The following is a 21,148-nucleotide window of genomic DNA, read 5'->3' as shown; positions in this document are numbered from 1 at the left end:
GGACTCAGCTCAATGTGTAGATGCTAAATAACATGTCATTTGTCACTTTTATCGGGAAGCAAATCAATAGCTGGTCATTATTGATTAAGGCCTCCAATTTCGACAGCTAATTACTACCATTAAACATGTTTGAATGTGTTCATGTGTGGCACCGTTGCAATCGCCTGGAAGCGTAGATATTGAAGGACATCTTGTTTGCCCTCTTACGCACCGGCCCTACAAGAAATTACTCAGCAAGTGCTCCATCTTGTTGCACCTCACCCAGCGGCTCGCTTACAAGATTTTGGTCTGAAGTTCTACCCAAACCTACACCCTAGCCATCCAACATGCATATCTGAGAATCAGGCCTCTCTTTAATAATGACAAAAAGTTATGAGAGAAACACACATTAACTTTTTGTTATCTCATAAGCGGCGTGGTGCCGGCTCCTTTTGACCTTTTGACCCCCGACTTCAAAAACGTGGCCACAGGCCAGCTGTGTCTACACACCTTTAGCCACAAATGTACACCTCCATCCCACAAAAAATGGGGACTAGAAACTAACCTCTGTCTTATGTACATTTAGGAAGGGGGGGCCCTTCCTGTCCGAGACTTGGCCCGGTCAGACCCCGAGGGCAGGCCCCCCCTTCCTGCCCTCGGGGTCCGACCGGGCCAAGTTTCGGTGCGGAGGTCCCAGTTAGGCCCTAGAATAAGGTATTAAAATTTCAGGGCGGTAGGACCTTCCTATCTCAAAAACTTTTTCCACCACATTCTGAACCATTAGGTCTTGCAGGCTACACTTCTGAGGGGCTTTGTCCAAATGACACTCCATTTGGGAAAACTTTTTTTCTCTAAGGGCTAGAACTCCAAATCTCGGATATGTCGTACACGGGGCCCCGGGAAATGTGTGTAAACATTTTAGCATCTCTAGCTATCTCGAAAAGGTGGAAAAAGGGGCGTGACCTCCAACAGTAGAGTAAATGTATATGACAGAGGTTATGTTTCTAGTCCCCATTTACTGTGGGATGTAGGTGTACATTTGTGGCTTAAGGTGGGTAGACACAGCTGGCCTGTGGACACGTTTTTGAAGTCTGGGGTCAAAAGGTCAAAAGGAGCCGGCACCACACCGCTTATGAGATAACAAAAAGTTAATGTGCATTTCTCTCATAACTTGTCCTTAAAGTGACTGTCAACGTATGCTTTTGGCGACTGGGTTGCCATACCACAAAGGTTCAAAATAGTTTTTCATCAACCCCCAAACCTTGACATTCTTTCTCATTATAACAAGATATTTCTCGAATCTCATCCACTTCTAAAATTGTATATATGAATGAAATTCATAGTATCCGCGTTTACATGGCACATCTGATCCGCATAGATTTCTATGCGTCATAGATCTCTTCCTAAAATGTGATCCGAATGTACTGTATACATGGCAGTAACAAAAGTGTCCGTTAAGTCTCGTGCATAGAAATCTATGCGGAACAGATGTGTCCATGTCAATAAGGCTAGTGAGGTTATAGCACTATTTATTCTCACCCACCCCATCTTGAATTGAAGAGATAGATTTTTTTATTTTTTTATTTTAAACATAGCAATAACAATGATCATTTGTGTACATCAAGCGAGGCACGAAACCACACCATCAACTAAGTTGCTTGTTCTCTTGCATCTTCCTCATCCTCGCTGGTGTCTGGACTGACCAGGCCCATCGGATCACATTCCTCTTCCTCACAAACATCAAGGAGGACAGAGGCCAATGGACCTAGAGCAGTCTTATACCGCTGCAGGACCATTTGATGTCGTTCTTCCACTTCCGCAAGTCTTCTTGCCAAGAGACAGTGAAGTCCATTTTCATCTTCTACAAGTAGAGGACAGAAAACCCAACGACGTTAATATATATTGAAACATCCCCCACTAATTGAATACATTAAATGGGATCCCCAAAACTTGTCTTTAACTTACCGTATCTTGCAAGCTCCGTCTTGAGGGCCACTCCCAGGTTCTGCAACCACGTACAGTGCTGGGCCATCTCCAACACCAGGATAGGGAGCTCCTCTTCCAGCCGTGTTTTCAGCATTTCCTGGTCGTGCAGTCGTTTCTTGACCCCGATTGTTACTAATGATCCAAAATATTAAGATCAATACATGAGTATCTGGCATAACATTTAGCAATGCAACCATAATGGAAACAGAATTTAGAAATGATGTTTCTTTCCCAAAATCGTTTTATATATTACAAAACCACCATTATATTTAATATATCATTTCAGGATAGTTCACTATTCCGATATACTGCATGACATTTTAAAAGCATTGAAAAATGCATACCACTGCCATAGTCCTCCCATGGCCATATTGCGCCAGTGCTCTGTCCAGCCAAAGAGTGGTCAACCAAGGCCACATCAATCCTTTTGGAGAGGTCTGCAACAAGACTGTTGTATTTATCAATCTCCTGGAGAAGGCGCTTTTTGTCTTCCGTCAACTTTCTTCGGAGACGATGGCGAAGCTTGTTGCTGTCTAGATTGTTTAGGAGAAACGTAATATGCAGACACAAAAACCTTGTATAGGTTATATTAAAAACAATATAGATACATTGTTAGGTATACCGGATAACTCAAGAAAAAGCCTACATACCATTCTGACGGTAGAGGGTTTGTTTCTGTTGCTTTAGACCCAGATGGAGACCCTCAATGGACTGCTGGAGAACGTGCAGACCCGTTACTGGGGTCTCTGTAGATATCTGTTAGGGTGAAATTAAGCTCAGTGTACTGTATTCTATACAATGCAACCGAGTTTTCTAGATTTTTGCAGCACTAATGCTTCACTGATTGTGTATTATTTTGATTACCGTTTGAACACAAATGTCTGTAAGGAAACTGCAAAAAGGCATGCATATTGTTCTGTCCTCACCGCTCTCTGCCCATTCCTTGACTTCAGCAATCCACTGTACAGCCATTGCATTTGAGCACTGCAGGTCCTTCTGCAGTTGTGACAGCCTCTCTGCCTCTTCTTCTGCCCTTTTAGATGTCTAAAATATTTACAATAATTACAATAGGAACTCAGTCTGCCTAACAACTGGCACAAAAACATACATGAATATGAAACATACCTTCACATATCTTGTGGAGAGGGCCTTGTGTAGCGTCTCTGCTTTGTGATGGTTCCAACCCATTGCATGCACAGTGAGCATGTCCACACGTGCTGGTATAAGGAGAATTACATTATGTTCTGCAATCTATGAGCAATATTAGATGATAGCATAAACTCAGACCAAAGTGACTTACCTGCTTTTGACATGTACTTTGTTGTCAGGGCACAACGGGAGAGGTAGCTGTTTATTTGCTCCACCTCCTCACCGGCAGTTGTGCCTGCTCCCTTCTGATTCCGACCACTCCATTTTATCTGTTGCAAGGATGGGTGGATTTGGGGTTCATTAGAGCCAATGAAGCAGTTGGAAAACGTGGACAAATATTATGGAAAAGGAATTCAGCTTAAAGCTGTCCATTCCTATAGTAACACATGGCGTATTCATTTGAAAATAACAGATAACAGACATACCTCACACTTGGTAGCATGAGCTCTTGCATGCATGATGCTCAGGAAGGGCTTCATTTCTGTGAGGCTCTTGAGAGCTGGAATGACCGAAGCAACTTTTTGTAGGTATGGCCAGTATTTGCATGCCACATCCATAGCAAAAAACTGTGCCTTGCTTGGGAGAAGCTCCCTTTGGAGATACATAGGATACGCAAATATCTCTCCTCGGTACATGTTAAGGGCTTTTAAAAGGAAGCCATGCCGACACACCGCAACCTCAACGCCTTCCTCATCCAGTTTAGAGGCCCGCCTAGAGGTCTCCCTTGCTGCTGCCCATTGAGAGTCTCCACATGTGCCTCTCCCCTTTATCTGTGAATATAGTGCATGCACATATTGTTAATGTAATTCACGACAAAAGAGTAGGGAGTATGGAATACTTCTAGAAGTCCAGGAAATGCAATGATTCCTTTAGTAACAGAACTATTTGAGTGTTTAAACTTAGCTTAAACTTACATTCTTCACCGCCATCTGTATTGTGTTGACAAAATCAGACACCTCACTGTCTTTGGCTAGAAATAGCCCATCAAAAAAGGGAGTGTCATTAGATCTAGGGGAAAAATATATAACATCCATTACCTACTCTTGTTGTCACTTACAGTCACGACTCAATTACCAAAGAGAACTTAAAGTGCACCTTCCAGTATGGCCAAAGCGATAAAGCTTCCTTTTGCCATCTGCTGACACTGCTACCATTTCAGGTGTGCAGGCAGGGCAGGTGAAAGGGGTATCACAGCAGAGCTGGTCTTTCTCAAAGGAGGCGTATGCAAACTCAAGAAAGCTCCTCTGCAGGGCATCCCCGTTGATCTGTCCAGACTAGAAAGTATATCAGAATATGGAAAACATTTTTGAGATAGTCAAAAAAAAAATAAAAAAATTGCTGACAATATTGGTGAGCATAATAAATAGTATTGCTGATGTCACTTACTCTTCCTGCACACAGTGTGCGATGTTCCAGCATTTTTGCAAGGGCTTGCCTGGAGAATCCAGGTGAGATCAACTTCAGCTCCTGAAAGGTGTTGAGGAGGTCCACCGTGTAGATTGTGGAAGCATTTGCAGAAGCTGGCCAATATCCACTCCTGACTAGGTCTCTCACATCAGGGGCCCACTGCTGCAGGCATGTTTGGCACACATAACGTGGCAAATGCAAATCATAACGCCCTAACGAAAAAAACAACATTAGTCATAATCATTGACACATATTGTATATTAGACTAACAGAAGTCTAAATAGAGAACTGGTTTCTACCATTGATGGTAATCAAGATGACTGGTTTCCCAGCTTCCACTGTGAAGCTAGGGACCTGGCAGGTGCAGTGCTGTGCTGGCATTGTGGGTAAAATGCGATCTGTCGAAAAGAAAAGTGAACATTCTGTATATGGCAGCAGACTGAATAAACAAGATAAGGATCAGGAAGTCTAGACAGGTAGATTTGTCAGACCTTACCTTGCTCATGTGTGGCATATATTCCAGTCTCTCCTCTTGAGATACATGTGGATGGGGGAATGGCTTTAAAGAAGCCATCCACCACGCTGTCCCTGTTGTGGAGTGGCCGTTTGCTGTGGTTATGCATGTCGCAGGCCCCACAAAACCACTGCTCCGGAAGGCACTCTCTGCACCTAAGCAGACAAAACACTCAAGTCAAGTCACTCAATTTATATGATATACTTTTTTTAGTGTACATAGATACATTCTATTATTTGATTGATGAACATCCAACCTTATAACAGCCGGCTTGTGGCAGAAGCAACACAATGGCTTGCCAACAGCCTCAGATTCCAAAAGGCATCTGAGGTGGTACGGCCGTGCTTCCTCCCAACGGTCAGAGGCTTTCTGCTGCCTAACAGACCACGATGATGCTGCGCTTCTCTCAGGCTCAGCAGGACAGGGGCTTGAATCCAGTAGGGCAGAAAGCCTCTCCATGTTTTGTTCTGCAAATAAAATATAACCAAATGATCTACATTCTATATACAGTATTTGGATTTCAGAATTAAACACTGTATATTTACCAAACATCTCTTGAGGATTTTGCTGTGCTCTGGGTAAGGGCAAGGAATCCTCTGAAGGAAGTGCCAACACCTCAGTGTCCATGCCTGTTAAACAGTACATGACAGATTAATATATCTCTACGGCAGACACTCAAGTGCACTCAAGTGCTTGCGGTCCAAATGTTACAAATCGACTTTGACCCACGGGAACGAAAAATCGAATAATAGAAAATTCTGACCCATCCCTAATTGCCATGGGTAATTGTTTGTCACCAAATTAAACTAATCTGAATTTGCACATAAACAAACCTGTAGTTAGGCCACTCCATCGGTCTGCACGGCCTGTATGGCCCGCACGGCCTCCACGTCTCCCTCTGGCCTTGCCGCGTCCGCTCCGTTTGGTTGAGCTCCGTGGTGAATCCCCTCCAGATCTTGCCCGATTGACATTCTCCGCAGCCTCCTGTGTGTTTAAGTCCAACATCTTGTTAGACGGAGTTTCTGAGGTACTGAAACATTCATTTCATGTACAAGTTCAAGTTCAGTTAATGTACAAAAGGTTGTTACCATGGCTTCTGCAAGGAATTGGTCATGCATCAACCCAACGGCAAGGTGTCTTCCTTCTGTGCGGGGGTCACGGAGATCCAGGTCAAACAACTTGTCCATAGCAACACGAGAGAAAAGTTACAGCGATAGAATGAATAGAACTACTGCCGACAATCGATCTTGAGAATGCTTGTAAGATTAGCAGTCCTATCTATATGTCGCTCGAGAGCAGCGTCATAGAGCTCGTAAGTTCGCCCCTTCCGGTAGGCCCCTCATGGGACCTCTGAGATCGAAAAATATGAATGGGTTTCAATGGAGAGAAAGTAATTATTTTCTGGTCCCCGTCTTTATATGTGCTGGATTACACATATGTATACGTAGCGGAAGAGTCGGAGCCAGGCTGAGCCAAAGTCGGCGCATTTTCCACATAGCCTGCATTAATAGAGTCATTTTTTAGTTTTTATAGTTTTTTATAGCTGCTGGGCGTAAAGAGTTCACCTTTCAAAGCGGGATGTTTATTGCGGGGGAGGAGCCACGGCGGCAGTCGTGATCGTAATTTCCGGTTAGTGCACCACGGAGTACTCGATTTGGAACAGCACTCACATCTGAAAAATTAACGTAGTAGATAGTACGGATAGTATACTTCCTTTAAGTATACTCATGGAAGTACAGGTATTGGAACACGGCAGCCTTAACAGCATAGCCTATTTGTATAATAAGGGAAATAATTACTTTTCCAAAGCCAAAACTTACTTTATTTTTCAAGTTTTACAAAGAAGAAATCTAAAAATCATTGTACAAGATACTGTGTGTGTGTGTGTGTGTGTGTGTGTGTGTGTGTGTGTGTGTGTGTGTGTGTGTGTGTGTGTGTGTGCGTGCGTGCGTGCGTGCGTGCGTGCGTGCGTGCGTGCGTGCGTGCGTGCGTGCGTGCGTGCGTGCGCGCGCGCGTGTGTGTGTGTGTATAACACGCTATTTTATGTTGAAATGCGACGTAATCCAGTGTTCACGAAAAGTACACTGTCAACGTATGCTTTTGGCGACTGGGTTGGCTCTCAGATATACGTGTTTCTAACAAGATGATATCATTAAAAGTTACATAAAGTAACAGTTTAATAACACAAACGCAGGAAGCACGTGAGCTGCTAGTTTAGCGAAAGCAACCTGACGTCATTGAAACATGCGAGCGAGCCGATCAAATCCTAATAACTATAAAACTAAAGATCAGACACAATCACTGACTAAAGATTATGCAAGTAAAAAGTATATTTCTCGCTAGAAATGTTATTAGAAACACGTTTAACGGTGAATCGGTCCTAAAATATTGCATTTCCCATTCAGATAATAAAGATTAATAAAGATCATACACATTCACTGACTGAAGATTATGTAAGGAAAATGTACATTTCTCGCTAGAAAAGTCATTAGAAACGCGTTTAATGGTGTATCTGTCCTAAAATATTGCATTTCCCATTCAGATAATAAAGATTAATAAAGATCACACACATTCACTGACTGAAGATTATGTAAGGAAAATGTACATTTCTCGCTAGAAATGTCATTAGAAACGCGTTTAATGGTGTATCTGTCCTAAAATATTGCATTTCCCATTCAGATAATAAAGATTAATATGAGCTACGCCGTGTTCCGGAGCCGCGGGGGATTCTGGGAATTGGGGTTCTCAGTTGACAAATGGGGCTTTTGTTAACTTGTTTTGTTGTTAGGATACAAACGTGTCTCCCCCCCCTCAACAAACGTGTCCCCCCCCCCCCCCCCCTTCAACTAACGTGTGTCCCCCCCCCCTACAATCGTGTGTCGTCGTCCCCCTCAACAAACGTGTCTCCCCCCCCCCCCCCCCCCCCCCCCGGTCAACAACAGTCTCCCCCCCCCCCCCCTAAACAATCGTGTTCCAAACCCCGAAACCCGCCTCCACAGCGGCACACGTGGATACTGTAGGTATAACACGCTATTTTTTACGTTGAAATGCTACGTATCCAGTGTTCATGGAAACGTGCACCGTCAACGTTTTTTCTTGGCGACTGGGTTGCTGGGTTGGTGTGTTCCCCCCCCCCCCCCCCCTACAATCGTGTGTCCCCCCCCCCCTCAACAAACGTGTCTCCCCCCCCCCCCCCCCCTCCCCGGTCAACAACAGTCTCCCCCCCCCCCCTAAACAATCGTGTCCCAAACCCCGAAACCCGCCTCCACAGCGGCACACGTGGATACTGTAGGTATAACACGCTATTTTTTACGTTGAAATGCTACGTATCCAGTGTTCATGGAAACGTGCACTGTCAACGTTTTTTCTTGGCGACTGGGTTGCTGGGTTGGTGACACAAACCAGCACCGCAAACTTTCTCTCCCGCTTGAGATGACGTGTTTCTTTATAGTGTAACGACCTCGCCGGTGACATAATCATGTCGAGTCATTAGTTGAAGGTAGTTTTAATGGACCAAAAACCAGGTCACTGAAACCCGTAACATTGTAACAACATTGAAACCAACAGCTGAAAACCGGACCCAAACAAACCCCGGTTACCCCGGCAACACGGTCTCACTCGCGTGCAGGCCCCCACCCTCCTGTTCTTCCAAGGCCCTCCCCCAGCTGACCTAATGATTCGCCCCACACGCTGTTTGACAAGAATAACATTACAATACATGCACATAGAACAACTGGCATAACGGACAACGAAATATAATGTAACACATAACACACAAACTATTTAACTGTCCCAGGGTCGCTACAATAGATTCATGGGTCTGATTCGCCGATTTCCCATGCTGATATCCCGAAAGATTCTCGGGCATCTTCGACAATTTGGCTATAGATTGTCTCATTACACGCTAAATAATATAATTATAGCCTAATTATATACTTAGGTTTTGGCATAAACATAACTAGGGTGCACTGTACTATCTGCGCACACCCTTTCTGAAGCCTCTCTCTCGCTCTCTCTCTCTCTCTCTCTCTGTCCCTCCCGCTCTCTCTTTCTCTCTCTCTCGTAGCGTTTTGTGGAGAACGTTAATTGTCTTAGAACACTCCCATTCAGAATGCATTGGTTTACATTTCGTTTTGTGTAACACGCAAAAAGTCGGACCATCGTGCTCGGGAACACGCTTCAATAGATTAACGTTCGTGCGCAGGAGCACGCAATGGCGTGCTATACTATCTTGAGGCAATTGTCATACTAAGACACTGCCAACGGCCATGTGTGGTGCAGAGCATGAAGGTGAGTGTTACTGCTCTATTGTGCTCTTATGTGCTCTATTGATAAATTTACCCTGACATTTTAGCCTTACATTTCCTAATCAATGGCATATCCTCTTTTTGTTACAGGTCAAGGAATGGCTTGAACGGAAACACGCAGATGATGATTCAATCGTTTTTGTAAAGGACCACAAGACGGCTGCACATTTTGTGGTCTCAATTGTCCTGTCCAAGAAGGAGGAGGCGTGGTTTGAGAAATATTACAACAAAGTGCGGCCACAGCTCCTTGATGGCGAAAGGAAACGTAAGCGAGATGAGCAGGATGAAAAGGATGGAGATGATTTTTTCTTTGTGTCCTCCCGCGGTAAGCCAATTAACAATGCAGCTGGTGATCTGATAAAGCTCCAGCAAAAGTGCAACGTCCCCCAGGTGAGCAGCCAGGTTGTACGGAGGGTATTTGAGACAGCAGCTAACCGCCTGGATGACCCTCAGAAGAAAGCAGTTTCTGACTACCTGGGATGAGGACTCCAAAATCGTACCATGACCCGTTTGGTGAGATGTTTCATATGTTTTTTAGTGGATCAATTCTTGGCATGTATGGATAAACTTTCTGAATATGATGCGTGGCCTTTGACCTTTGGGGGGTGGTGGGGCGGCGGGTGACTCCTAAAGCTTACAGGGCATCTGCCTTCAGAGACACATATGACATGTCCCTGTTTGGTGAAATGTTTCATCTGTGTGTTTGTTTGTGCTGATGGCTCTTTAAAGGATAGGGATGAGGACTCCAAAAGCGTGAAATGACCCATTTTGGTGAAATGTTTCATATGTGTTTTTTAGTGCTGATTTTTGTTTTTGTTCTGTAGCTGTTTTGCAACTTGTTCTAGCTTGTGTAACTTAAATTGAGGTTCTGTGGTGATATCCTGTTTCTTATCTTTAGAGATATATCAATTAAAAATCTTATTCATTCTAGAGGACTGCTGAGGTTTCTCTCATTTTGGTAAACTTCAACACACTTGCAGACTTTTTCCAAGATTGGCTTTTTTTCCAAAGACAGAGATACACTTTCAAGATATTTTATTAACATTTGCACTTCACATTTTGATTCATCATTTCAATCACACATTCCCCAAGGTCTGGAAAATAAATAATTGTGTCCAGGGGCGCTGCCTGGCGGGGAAAAGTGGTACTGATTCTAAGGGCCCAGCCCAACGCAGCACGGCCCACGGCCCGCGGATGGCAATTAATAATATAATATTAATATTCTTGCCTTTTTTTTTTTTTTTAAATGTCTCATTACAAAGAAATGGTAATTGGAAATAAACGTATTAAACTCACAACTGTCGATTTCCATAACGTTTTCGTTAGTTAATTAACATATTGTCATTTGGCCTTCCCCCTGAGCTCTTGCGAAATGGTTCAGCCGCAACGCACGATGCGTTGAATCGAACAGCATCCGAAATGTGAGATGCTGGCACTGGCAGCAGGTGTACAGAGCGGCTGGGCTGGCTGAGGTCAGGTCTTAACCACATGATGGTGAGCTGGTGGTGACAGCTACAGAAATGAAGTCAGGTTGGCAAAAACTGAAGGAAAGACGGGAGAAAGAGGAGAGGGCCAAAAGAGGCAGGCAACTGGTCACTCAATTATTCGCCAATAAAGAAGGTATGCTCACTCAATGACCTTGCGTTTTCAAACTTTATCAAATGGTAGGCTAACAAGCAGAATTCTTGGATTAGCCTCCAAGAGAGCATGCTAGTTAGCATAGTTTCCTATTTAAAAACTCCACCTTTATTGTCACAGCGAACAAACGGCAAATGTGGACGAACGACCGTGATAAACTAGTCTTTCTTAAGACCCGGCAGTATTTTGTTTTTTTTCGCCTATACACATACCCAAATGGAAAAGCTTATAACACAGTAACCCTAAGTCCTAGATGGATGTATGATACTTCATTTGAAAGCTGACAAGCTCTAGTTTCTGTAGATATGTATTTGGCATGTATCATACACACAACCTAAATGACATCAGTTCAGACATGGCTCTAAAGCAATTTTTTTTGTCTTCGAAAATAATAGGTCATAATTGAACTACAATAACTAGGATGTGCTTTATATGTAAGGCATATGGCAATATGCCAAATACCTTCTACATCATGCCAACTACACCTGGAAGAAATTTTGGAGTTCTAGGCCTAAACCTTGGGGAGTTAATGGAGTTTTTATGGTGTGTTGTCACTGGCGGCACAAACCTCTCCAAAATGTCTCCAAATGGCCAAATTGTGCCAAATGCATTTACTCTACTTCTGTGACACTGGAAACATTACTGAAGTGGTGACTATAAAACCTTTCTCCGTGATTCAAAACTAAAATTCTTTCACACATTCATATTGAGATATTGGCCATATCATGAAAATATGACAAGAACTAAATATGAACAATATATGCGCAAAATATGCGCAAAGTGAGTCGTTTTCCGTGTTGACGCAGCTTTATATCTCGGCTCATACGTATCACAGCTGGACACGCCTAGCAGCGTTGGAAAGGTAAACTCATTGGCTAGAAGCCCAAGTGATTGACATATCAATAGCCAATACGCTGTCCCTATACTAAAGCCGCGTAACAAAGTAAACAAAGCCCATTGGCCCTTCGAACTGGGAGCGCTCCATCTACTTCACGGGCTGTACCGGAGTGAAAACTGAACAGAAAAAGACGGGGACACTTTTATTTTGTAGCCAGCAAAGTGATGAAAACAAGCATATCCAACAACTGCATGCTGGAGCTAGAGAAAATATCGATACGGCTGCGAACGTCTGTATGTTAGTTGACGAACAAAGTTTGGAGATGGTAAACAAATGGACTTTACACGACGATATTCACAAGCTGGAATAATTTTATGAAAAACCATTTGGATGCTTTTGATCAGTGGATTCTCACGGACAATTAGAATATAAATAATTGAGGAATGGACACATATTACGGTTCTCAGATTGCTTCAAAGGTAGGGAGTCACTCTGTTTTCTGGCATTTCCGGTTTACCATGCTGGTTAATATCAATATTAAAGGTTTTGTGCTCATGATTTATAAAAAAAAAAAACCGGATGAATAAATTGTGGAGATTCTACCCTTTCTAACGATGTATAGAATGTCTGTAATGATGAAAGTTGAAGCGGGTTATGTCGCTGCGTAGTGGAAACATGTGGTCAACAAACACAAATCGCCCACCGGTGGGCGAATGGGTCTTAAGAGGTTTTTTTCAAAAGAACCTAACGTGTCTTAAGTATGTGCATTTTCAACTTCAGGAGGAGGACAAGATCCGCCCACGGCCACCACGACTGGATTCCATTTCGGAGAAGGAGGTAAGCAACATTAGTTTGGTAGGATGTTAGTTGCTTTAGGATGAAAGTTTTGAATGAGGGTGCCTTCTAGGCTAGATCATATTTCAGTATTTAACGGTCAGTCGTTAGGTTCGAGAAAACAGAATGTTTTTCTTTCTTTTACTGTAACTCTTGTTACTTGTATATTTGTATTGATGTCTACAATGTGGATCCATTGATATTGTATGCAATTGCACTGTAAATTATGTTCTTTGTTTACATTTTGATTGTTACTTGGAGCTATTTTTTGCACTTTAGACTTCAGCAATTAAACTTTTTATTCATGAACAGTGTAAATTGAGATTTTTTTTCATATTGTTTGAAGCTGAAGTGTAAATATTTGTGTTGATGTCAAGCAATTGTAATGTTAATTCAGTTCCTATAAGAGTCTATCTTTTTAATGTATCTTTTTTATGTACTATTTATGGAATTTGAAATTGTACTTGCATAATAAATATGTGTTTAAAGTAAGCAGAAACGGTGGATTTTTTTGCAGTGCATCATGTCTTCTGAAAAGACTATTGCAGTTATACAAGGTATGAAATTGTGAGTACTCTTATGGTTTCTTGGGGCTCTGGCTGTGAAGCATCCACAGGCTTATGCTGCCATGTACTGGTTTAACATTGTAATGTACTCTCAATTACAAAGCAAGGTCACTAACTACATGAATGGGTAATCAATAATCAAACTGACAATTGTAGTACAGTTTCAAGCTGCTTACAGACAATTTTAGCATAACAATCAAATTTCTGTATTTGTGAATCTGTACACACAGCTTTATTTTCAACACAAAATTCCATTGGATTTCCATAGGTATTTGTGTTGTGTGGAAAACAGTGTGTTTGGATTTGCTGAAAAGTTGATGTGTTGAAACCAAACTGGGTCAAGTCCAATTTTAGCATGAGAGAAGGACATTGTTGTAAAATTGTGTTTAAGCAGCTATTGGACAATATGTATAAGACTGCTGCCTAAAAGACAGTAGGCTATAAATGCTTAGTTTATTACTTGAATTACATGATGTCACTAACTGAATGAAATACGTTTAATAAGTAAGTTCATACCCTTATTTAAAGTCACACAAACCCATACTCCATGAAGGGGCAACGAAAAGTCTAACTGAAGTGCTATTGTGATGCTGGGCCATGTTTACCAAAACAGTCGATAGATGTTGGGGGGGGCCCAAAATTAGAATCTTTCATAGGGCCCAAAATTCCTGGCAGCGCCCCTGATTGTGTCTGTACATAAATGGATGCATTTCATTCACACACAGAGCAACTGTGGAACTGCAATGCATTTTTGGATAATTTCTTCAAGTGAAACCAGTTTGACTGGTCCTTCCACAAAAGATGTGAAACCAATTTGAATGGCCCATTTACAATTTCTGGTAACACTTTAGTTTGATAGTCCACTGTTGACACTCAACAAGCCATCAGTAGATATTCAGTTGCATGTCAACAGTGAATGAGTTGACATTCAACCGAACTATCTCAACTGATAAGCAACATGTATTCAACTAACTGTAAGTTAACTATAAGTTGCATTATTAGTAGATGGTTAGTTGATAATCAACAAAGCTTTCAACAGATAAGAAACAAGCATTCAACTATCTAAGTTAACTACACGTTGCACTATTAGCTGGTGTTTAGTTGATATTCAACAGTGAGTTAGTTGATACTCTACAGAGCTTGTCAACAAATATGTAACATGCATTCAACTAAGTGTTAGTTAACTATAGTATATATTTTTTTCGTTCATTTATTTTTACCAAAACAGTCTGCAACAGACATTGTGCTTTTTACTACATGTTCTTTACAAATATTCAACTATCAGTTGAGTGTCAACTTCTAGTAAGTTGACTATCAACTGCTGTTATTAACCAATTCTCAACTTACGTTTCATATGGATCAACTTTCCTCCACTCACAAGGAACACATCTAATGAATGAACATTCAACCCTCTGTTGATCATATATGTTCATTGTAAAATAAAGATGAGAATATTTTATCAATCAATAGGCACCCTGTGTAGGTGACAACCTTTTCATTGTCATATGACTGTAGACAAACTATCAGTCAATATTCAACTAAGCATTAGTAGAGAGGTCTTAGGACTGTCAAATTAAAGTGAAAACAGTTTAGTGTCTACACACTATTAACAGAGCAAAACAGAGAAAATAGTTGACTATCAGTTGATTCTCAACAAACTATCAGTCGATATTCAATTAAGCATAAGTAGACAGGTCTTAGGACTGTCAAATTAAAGTGAAAACAGTTTAGTGTGTGCAAACTATTAACAGAGCAAAACAGAGTAAATAGTTGTCTATCAGTTGATTCTCAACAAACTATCAGTCGATATTCAATTAAGCATTAGTAGACAGGTCTTAGGATTGTCAAATTAAAGTGAAAACAGTTTAGTGTGTGCAAACTATTAACAGAGCAAAACAGAGAAAATAGTTGATTCTCAACAAACTATCAGTCGATATTCAACCAAGTATTAGTAGAGAGGTCTTAGGACTGTCAAATTAAAGTGAAAACAGTTGAGAACAGTAGAAAAACTACAAACTAGTAACTGTACAAAATAGAGACAAGTTTTGCTCAACTGATCAGTAACACTGGATGACCGCAAAGTGAAATAAACAACTTTATTATTAAAAAAAAAACTAAACTTTGAAGGTTGGGCATGCGATTTGCGAAACGCCAGCAGATTTTGAAAATACACAACTCAAATGGTCCTACCCCCTCTCCTTCAACGCTGACTCTGACTCCACCCATTCCAAGTACCTGGACGCGCAATCATGCACGAGTGCGAACAGAGATGCGCGAGAGCGAGCCAGGCTAGCGTAGGTTTTCGTTTAACAACATGGCACTACATTCAGCTGTAAGTTGCACCCAGTACCGCGGGAAGTAGGGGTGCTGGGGGTGCTGCAACACCCCCTGTCCGAGGCCCTGTCTTATCACAGAAAACGATCATTTCTAAAAACTCCGGCCAAAGCGGAGATTTCTGAAAACGCCGGTTATGTGTTGTCGTGTCAACGGGGAGAAACGGGATTTTAGGTTCTGAAGCGTCACATTATGCACCAGGAAATGCTTAACGTCATGTGAGCGCCCGCTGTACCGTATTGGTCCGAATATAAACACAAACCCCATTGTAAGACGACCTATATTTGGAAAAAAGATTTGAAGACCAGATCTTGATTTCATGAATAAATAAATTGTATTAATTGAAATAATATACGAAAATAAAAAGGCATAGAATAAAACACTGCATTGCCACTAAAAAGTAGTGCAAATAGGCCGTACTGATGTGTACACCAAAGACTTCCTGACACTCCTCTGCCCAGCTGTGTTCGCTCTGGCTGTGGTCGCTCCGAACTGTTTCGGCCCGTGGCAAAGCGAGTCATCCTCGCTGCTGTCCAAGGCATGTTGAGACGCAGCATTTATTTAATGCTCATATGACCTAGTGCTGAAAAAAGGTTATATGAAAAAGTGTGAGGGTAGCGGTGGTGCGCTAAACTTGTTCTGTGAGCAGCTGGATGTGAACCATGGTGTGAAGGAAGTGAACACAACGATCGATTTTCAACTGTGCGCGCATGCACTGGTGTAATTGAGCTGCGCTGCTATATATCTTTTTTATCAATGTGACGAGTTGCGAGTCCAGTGCAGGCCGGGTTTTTTTTTCCAGCACCCCCTGCTGAGAATACGTTCTCGCGGCTATGGTTGCACCAGATGTTATAAACATTAAACGGTCACATAAATCATTACTATTTTTAGAAAATGTATGTTTGTTTCATATAATTGTATTGGAAGTCCTGGTTTTCACTAGGGTTGCCGCGGTGTGGACATTTTCACACCGAGTAATACACTCGTCTCCACACCGGTATTACCGAGTATAAACGGTATAAACTTTGAAACTAGGTCAACCGCCACACAAGCATCGGTTTTTAGACCCTTCTCGTCCTTCAGTTGCCGCCAACGTTCGAAAGCAGCGCCTAGGATTATTCTTGATTTCAGTTTTTCTCTTTCAGCGTTTTTATTATCAATTACTCTCTGAAAAAGAGTTTTCCTTCTCTTTGCTAGTGGTGGTGGTGGTGGTGGTGGGGATGGTGGCGTCTTGTCTGCCATGGAAATTGTCTTCTACTGCTAGGTCCAAATGTGGATTAACTAGTTCCAGTAGCTACCGCAGGATAACAACAAACAGGAGCTTGCTCTGGGTCACGAGTACTGCACGAAGGGGTTGCGCGCGGGGCGCGGGGGAGGGGGAGTGCAGTACGACCGTTTGATTGACGTACTTACTGTCTAATGCAACTCGGTGGCAATGGAAATGATTGGCTGGAGTTTTTCGAGCCCTGCCCGTTCCACAGATGATTGACAAGTTTAATTTTCATGTCAGTACTTCTGACTCAGTGGCTGTAAGCGGGTTATGATAAGGATTTCAAGTAATTTTGCAAAAATGGCCAAAAAAGTGAATTCCGTACCCAACCTTTAACAGAACTCTTTTTACAAAGGAAGAGTTTGAAGAGTCAAAAGAACCAAGAATACTATAAACCGTTTGAACATATACAACAAAAACCTTTCTTTTAAAAATAAATAAAACACTCCCATTTCTCCTCTGTCCATTTCAGCTTATTTTGATCAATGCCAAGCTCTGCTTCCTATGTCTGATAGGAGCGCCTTATGTCCTTGACAAGCCTGCCAAGGACACCTTCTGAATTTTTCCTCGCTAACCAGTAGGTCCACTCAATAAAGCAGAGCTGCTCTTTCAAGGCCTTCTCCGACCGATTCCCCCGCATTCTCCAAATTTCCTTTTTATAGGTCTGCCACGCTCTCTCGAGGTTCTGAGTATGGAGTCCTGTCTGAGGGTCAACATAATGTTGGCTGTGGTTCACCCTGACATGCCTGTAGCCCTCTGTGGCGAGACCGGCATACGCTCTCCACTCATCACTTACGACGAGACTGTGACGCTTCACATGCTTTTTGATGATAGGAACAAGGGTCTCCTTATTTCGTCTCTGCACGAGGCGAAGAATAGGACGCCTGTCAGACCGTTTGATTTGGAGCATTCCAAAGACCCATGTCCTTTTTCTCCTCCAGCTGTTCCCGAAGCGCCCTCTTCCGTACTGCCAAAACACAATATAAATGTTATAAAATAAATAATACCCTACAGTCAAACATATACATAATCAATGTTATATTACTGCCAGTGAGAAGTAGGATGATTATGCTAATTTCCAAATGATATAAATAATGGAGTAATATAAAAACTTTTGTTTTTTTAAGTTTGGAATGCATATTATTATTAGTATGTGTTGTTGCATGTCAACAGTGAATAAGTTGATAACTCTTTCATGCATTGAACTACCTGACAGTTACCTAGAAGTTGCATGATTACCTTGATATGATATAGCATACGGTCTAATTTTATTTCTTATTTCAACTTGCTCTACCTGAAAAAACTATAATGTTGCCCATGTTTTCTTAAGGCATAGATTGGTTATAGCAAATAGTATCAAAACACTCCTCGGCGTCTTCCATACTTCTTGAAAGATGCATACAGCACACAAGTCATGACCTTGTAACTTTTCATCGGCCCCTCCAATATGCCGATTTGCATGTGAATACAGTACATAGTGCTATTTATTTGATTGCATTAACATCATCAAGTACTTAAATTAATATATTTTTTCAAGTGTGGTTAAAACCATTCCAGGGAAAATATTTTCAATGGTGAGGCTTTAAATACAAATTCCGAAAATTCAGAAATTATGTTCATAGAGCCAAACTTCCACAATAATTAATCTGAAAGTAAAGCTTAAAGATTTCTCTTGAAGACAATTGTTATTTCAACATTAATTTTATGATAAAATCCAAAACAAGAACTGAGGAAAGATCAGGTTTTTGATGAGTTGAAATTGAATGACCCCATATTTAGTGAATTATATTACAAATATACCGTGCGCTTATGGCAGAACTTGCTCTCGTCAATGTGGACGATAGCGTTGACTCCACCGATTTTCTGGCCTTTTTCTTTCCTGTGCCTTTTCAGGCTTTTTAGGCAAATTCTTCGCAGTTTTTTAGACATCATTGAGAGTGTTGCAGTGCTTTTAGTGATGCCATCCTGAAGCATGTCTACCTGCCGTAGCTGCAAACCCTGTGCAAATCTACAAAGAAAACAAAGATTGAATTAGAACTGTTTACATAAACAAAGAAAATATGTGCTTGTTTGATCAATCCGTAAGTCTACTTTTGTCACAAAGCTTTTTCTACTGAAAAACTACTGTTGCAACTTGCAACTATAGTTTCAGCTTAAATTGTACAAACATTTCACACTCTGAACCTAGAGCTGTAATCTGTTAAATACTGGAGTTGGAGAAAACCTAAAATGATTACCTGTGAATGTACTTCATCCATGTGAAGAGACTACAGTGTGAGTTTGAAAAAAGAGACTTGGTCCTTACACTTCTCCTCAAACGTCCACATCTTTTACGACGGCACTCCCTGAAAATTGCAAACAAATTGGAAATTTAAATGATGTCTATAAGTTTGACATATACATACATACATTGTCTACAAACTGCTCAGCCTAAAACATTGTGGCAATGTAAATAACCCTTATTGATGATCATGTCATAAATGATAACTTGATCAAATAGATATCTTAAAACTTAAACTAGCTTGATACTACATATCAAGCTACATGCTTCCGGCTATTCGCTGTGTACAAGCTTATTCATCATTTCAATCATGCATTACAAAGGGGTAGGATTAAGTGTATAGTTCTTCCTACTTGTTTCAGGCATATCAATTAAATATATATTTTTTTTTTTTGTGAATTGATTTGAACATAATTTTTGTCTATTGTATTTTCATTCTTTTCATTTTGTTTTGTTTTTTTTGATATGTCTGAAATAATAACATTGAATCAATCAAACCATTCATTAGCATTTGATTCATTACTTACATATATTACATTCAAATGGGAATTGTTAATAAGGGCTACCATACAAATATTTCAATATTAGCATTTGTTTTTTTGGGGCGGTGTCACGTTAAAATTGTACCGGGGGCGAAAATTGTACCGGCCTACGTCATCACAACAGATTACGTAAGGGGTTGTCCGTTGCCAGGCAGGTTTCAATTGCGCTCATGTTGCCGAAGACGAAATAATATAATACCGATAACAGATCGCGCTAGATAACACTTGTTTTTACTTTATATTTGTATTGCATTTAATTGTTTAATCGAATTTAGCTAGTAAACTGAGTGTTTAATGTGTTCATAGTCTAGCTAGCTTGTGTTAATTTAATTTCCTTAATTAGATTTAGAGAATAGATTATAGGTAATAGATAGATAATAGATAGATAGATAGGTAGATAGGTGAGCAGGCATTTACTAACTGTTTTTTATTATTATTATTCACGTTATCCCCATAACATTTAGCTGTTACTGTGTAGGGAAATAGATAAATACAATGCAATACAATACAAATATAAAGTTAGGAACGCTAATAAATGTAATTTGTAAAATAAGTGTTATCTGTCTTGTCGCGCTCAATGAACGAGTTCGCGAATGTTCAAGAACCTTCCACGTCATTCGACGCGATCCCCCGTTGCGATCGTCTGTTGCCAGGCAGGTTTGGAATGGATTACTATGGATGACGTAGGCCGGTACAATTTTCGCCCCCGGTACAATTTTTAACGTGACAGCACCAAATCCTATGGCCCCAAAATCTGTGTATCTTCCGTTCAATCCATATCCGTTTGGAAATCAAAACACGAAAAACGAAAAGTGACTTTTTAAAAAATCATCCTCGTTGGGATAGCTTGACCAGAAATTCATCACATGTATTTCTCTTTTAAAACATGTATACCGGTGTAATAGTCTCTGTATAAACTTTTACCAATAATAAAGTCGAGAGAACAGTTTGGGAAAGCTGAGCGGTAGGGAAACCGCCTCCCCTCTGCCGCGTTCCCTCTTTGAAATGAAGGGAGGCGACGAGCTGCAGCGCGGTGGAGGCGCGGAAACTCGCAATAATATCATATTCCAACCTAAATGGTTGTGCCGATTGCCAAACAACTGATGGGCCCATGAGTTAACAATAATTAATAACATTAGCACACTTACCAGATGTGGAGGTCTGTGGACTGTGTGTAGTAGACCATCTTCATTTTGTGTCTGCAGTTTTTGCATTTCACTTTTCTTTGCAGCAACCTTTTCTTTTGCAACCATGTTATCAACTTGAATGATGTTTTTTTGTCTCCTTGACATTCACTTTTCTCAAAAGTGTTCCCACAAGCGAAGCCATAGCACCGGTGGGCAGAGGAAATAACTGATGTTACTGGCCCTGATTTGAAAATCTGGCGCACTTTTCTGTTATTAGTTCAATATGTGGAGGTACGCTTGATTTTTACATCTAAACACCTCCCACCGCAAGGTTGGGCTGATTCCCTGGTTGATGCCTGACTCAATCATAATAATC

The 21,148-nt window shown here is 41.2% G+C and overlaps 1 protein-coding gene across 1 annotated transcript; it reads right to left on the bottom strand.

Annotated features, from left to right (window-relative positions):
- Positions 1 to 1,548: 1,548 nt before the first annotated feature.
- On the bottom strand, positions 1,549 to 6,435 carry LOC115529065 (uncharacterized). Its single transcript, XM_030337521.1, has 17 exons — positions 6,124 to 6,435; positions 5,869 to 6,019; positions 5,581 to 5,664; positions 5,292 to 5,502; positions 5,018 to 5,190; positions 4,821 to 4,919; positions 4,501 to 4,733; positions 4,210 to 4,388; positions 4,029 to 4,122; positions 3,540 to 3,884; positions 3,266 to 3,383; positions 3,091 to 3,182; positions 2,892 to 3,009; positions 2,616 to 2,711; positions 2,310 to 2,498; positions 1,945 to 2,097; positions 1,549 to 1,840 (listed from the first exon to the last, which is right to left on the bottom strand). Exons 1-17 carry the CDS (start codon positions 6,220 to 6,222, stop codon positions 1,629 to 1,631), a joined length of 2,646 nt encoding a protein of 881 aa, XP_030193381.1. The 5' UTR covers positions 6,223 to 6,435; the 3' UTR covers positions 1,549 to 1,628.
- Between the last annotated feature and the right edge of the window lie 14,713 nt (positions 6,436 to 21,148).

The sequence above is a fragment of the Gadus morhua genome, chromosome 17, assembly GCF_902167405.1.
Source record: "Gadus morhua chromosome 17, gadMor3.0, whole genome shotgun sequence".
NCBI lineage: Eukaryota > Metazoa > Chordata > Actinopteri > Gadiformes > Gadidae > Gadus > Gadus morhua.
This window is presented reverse-complemented; position numbering and strand designations above follow the sequence as displayed.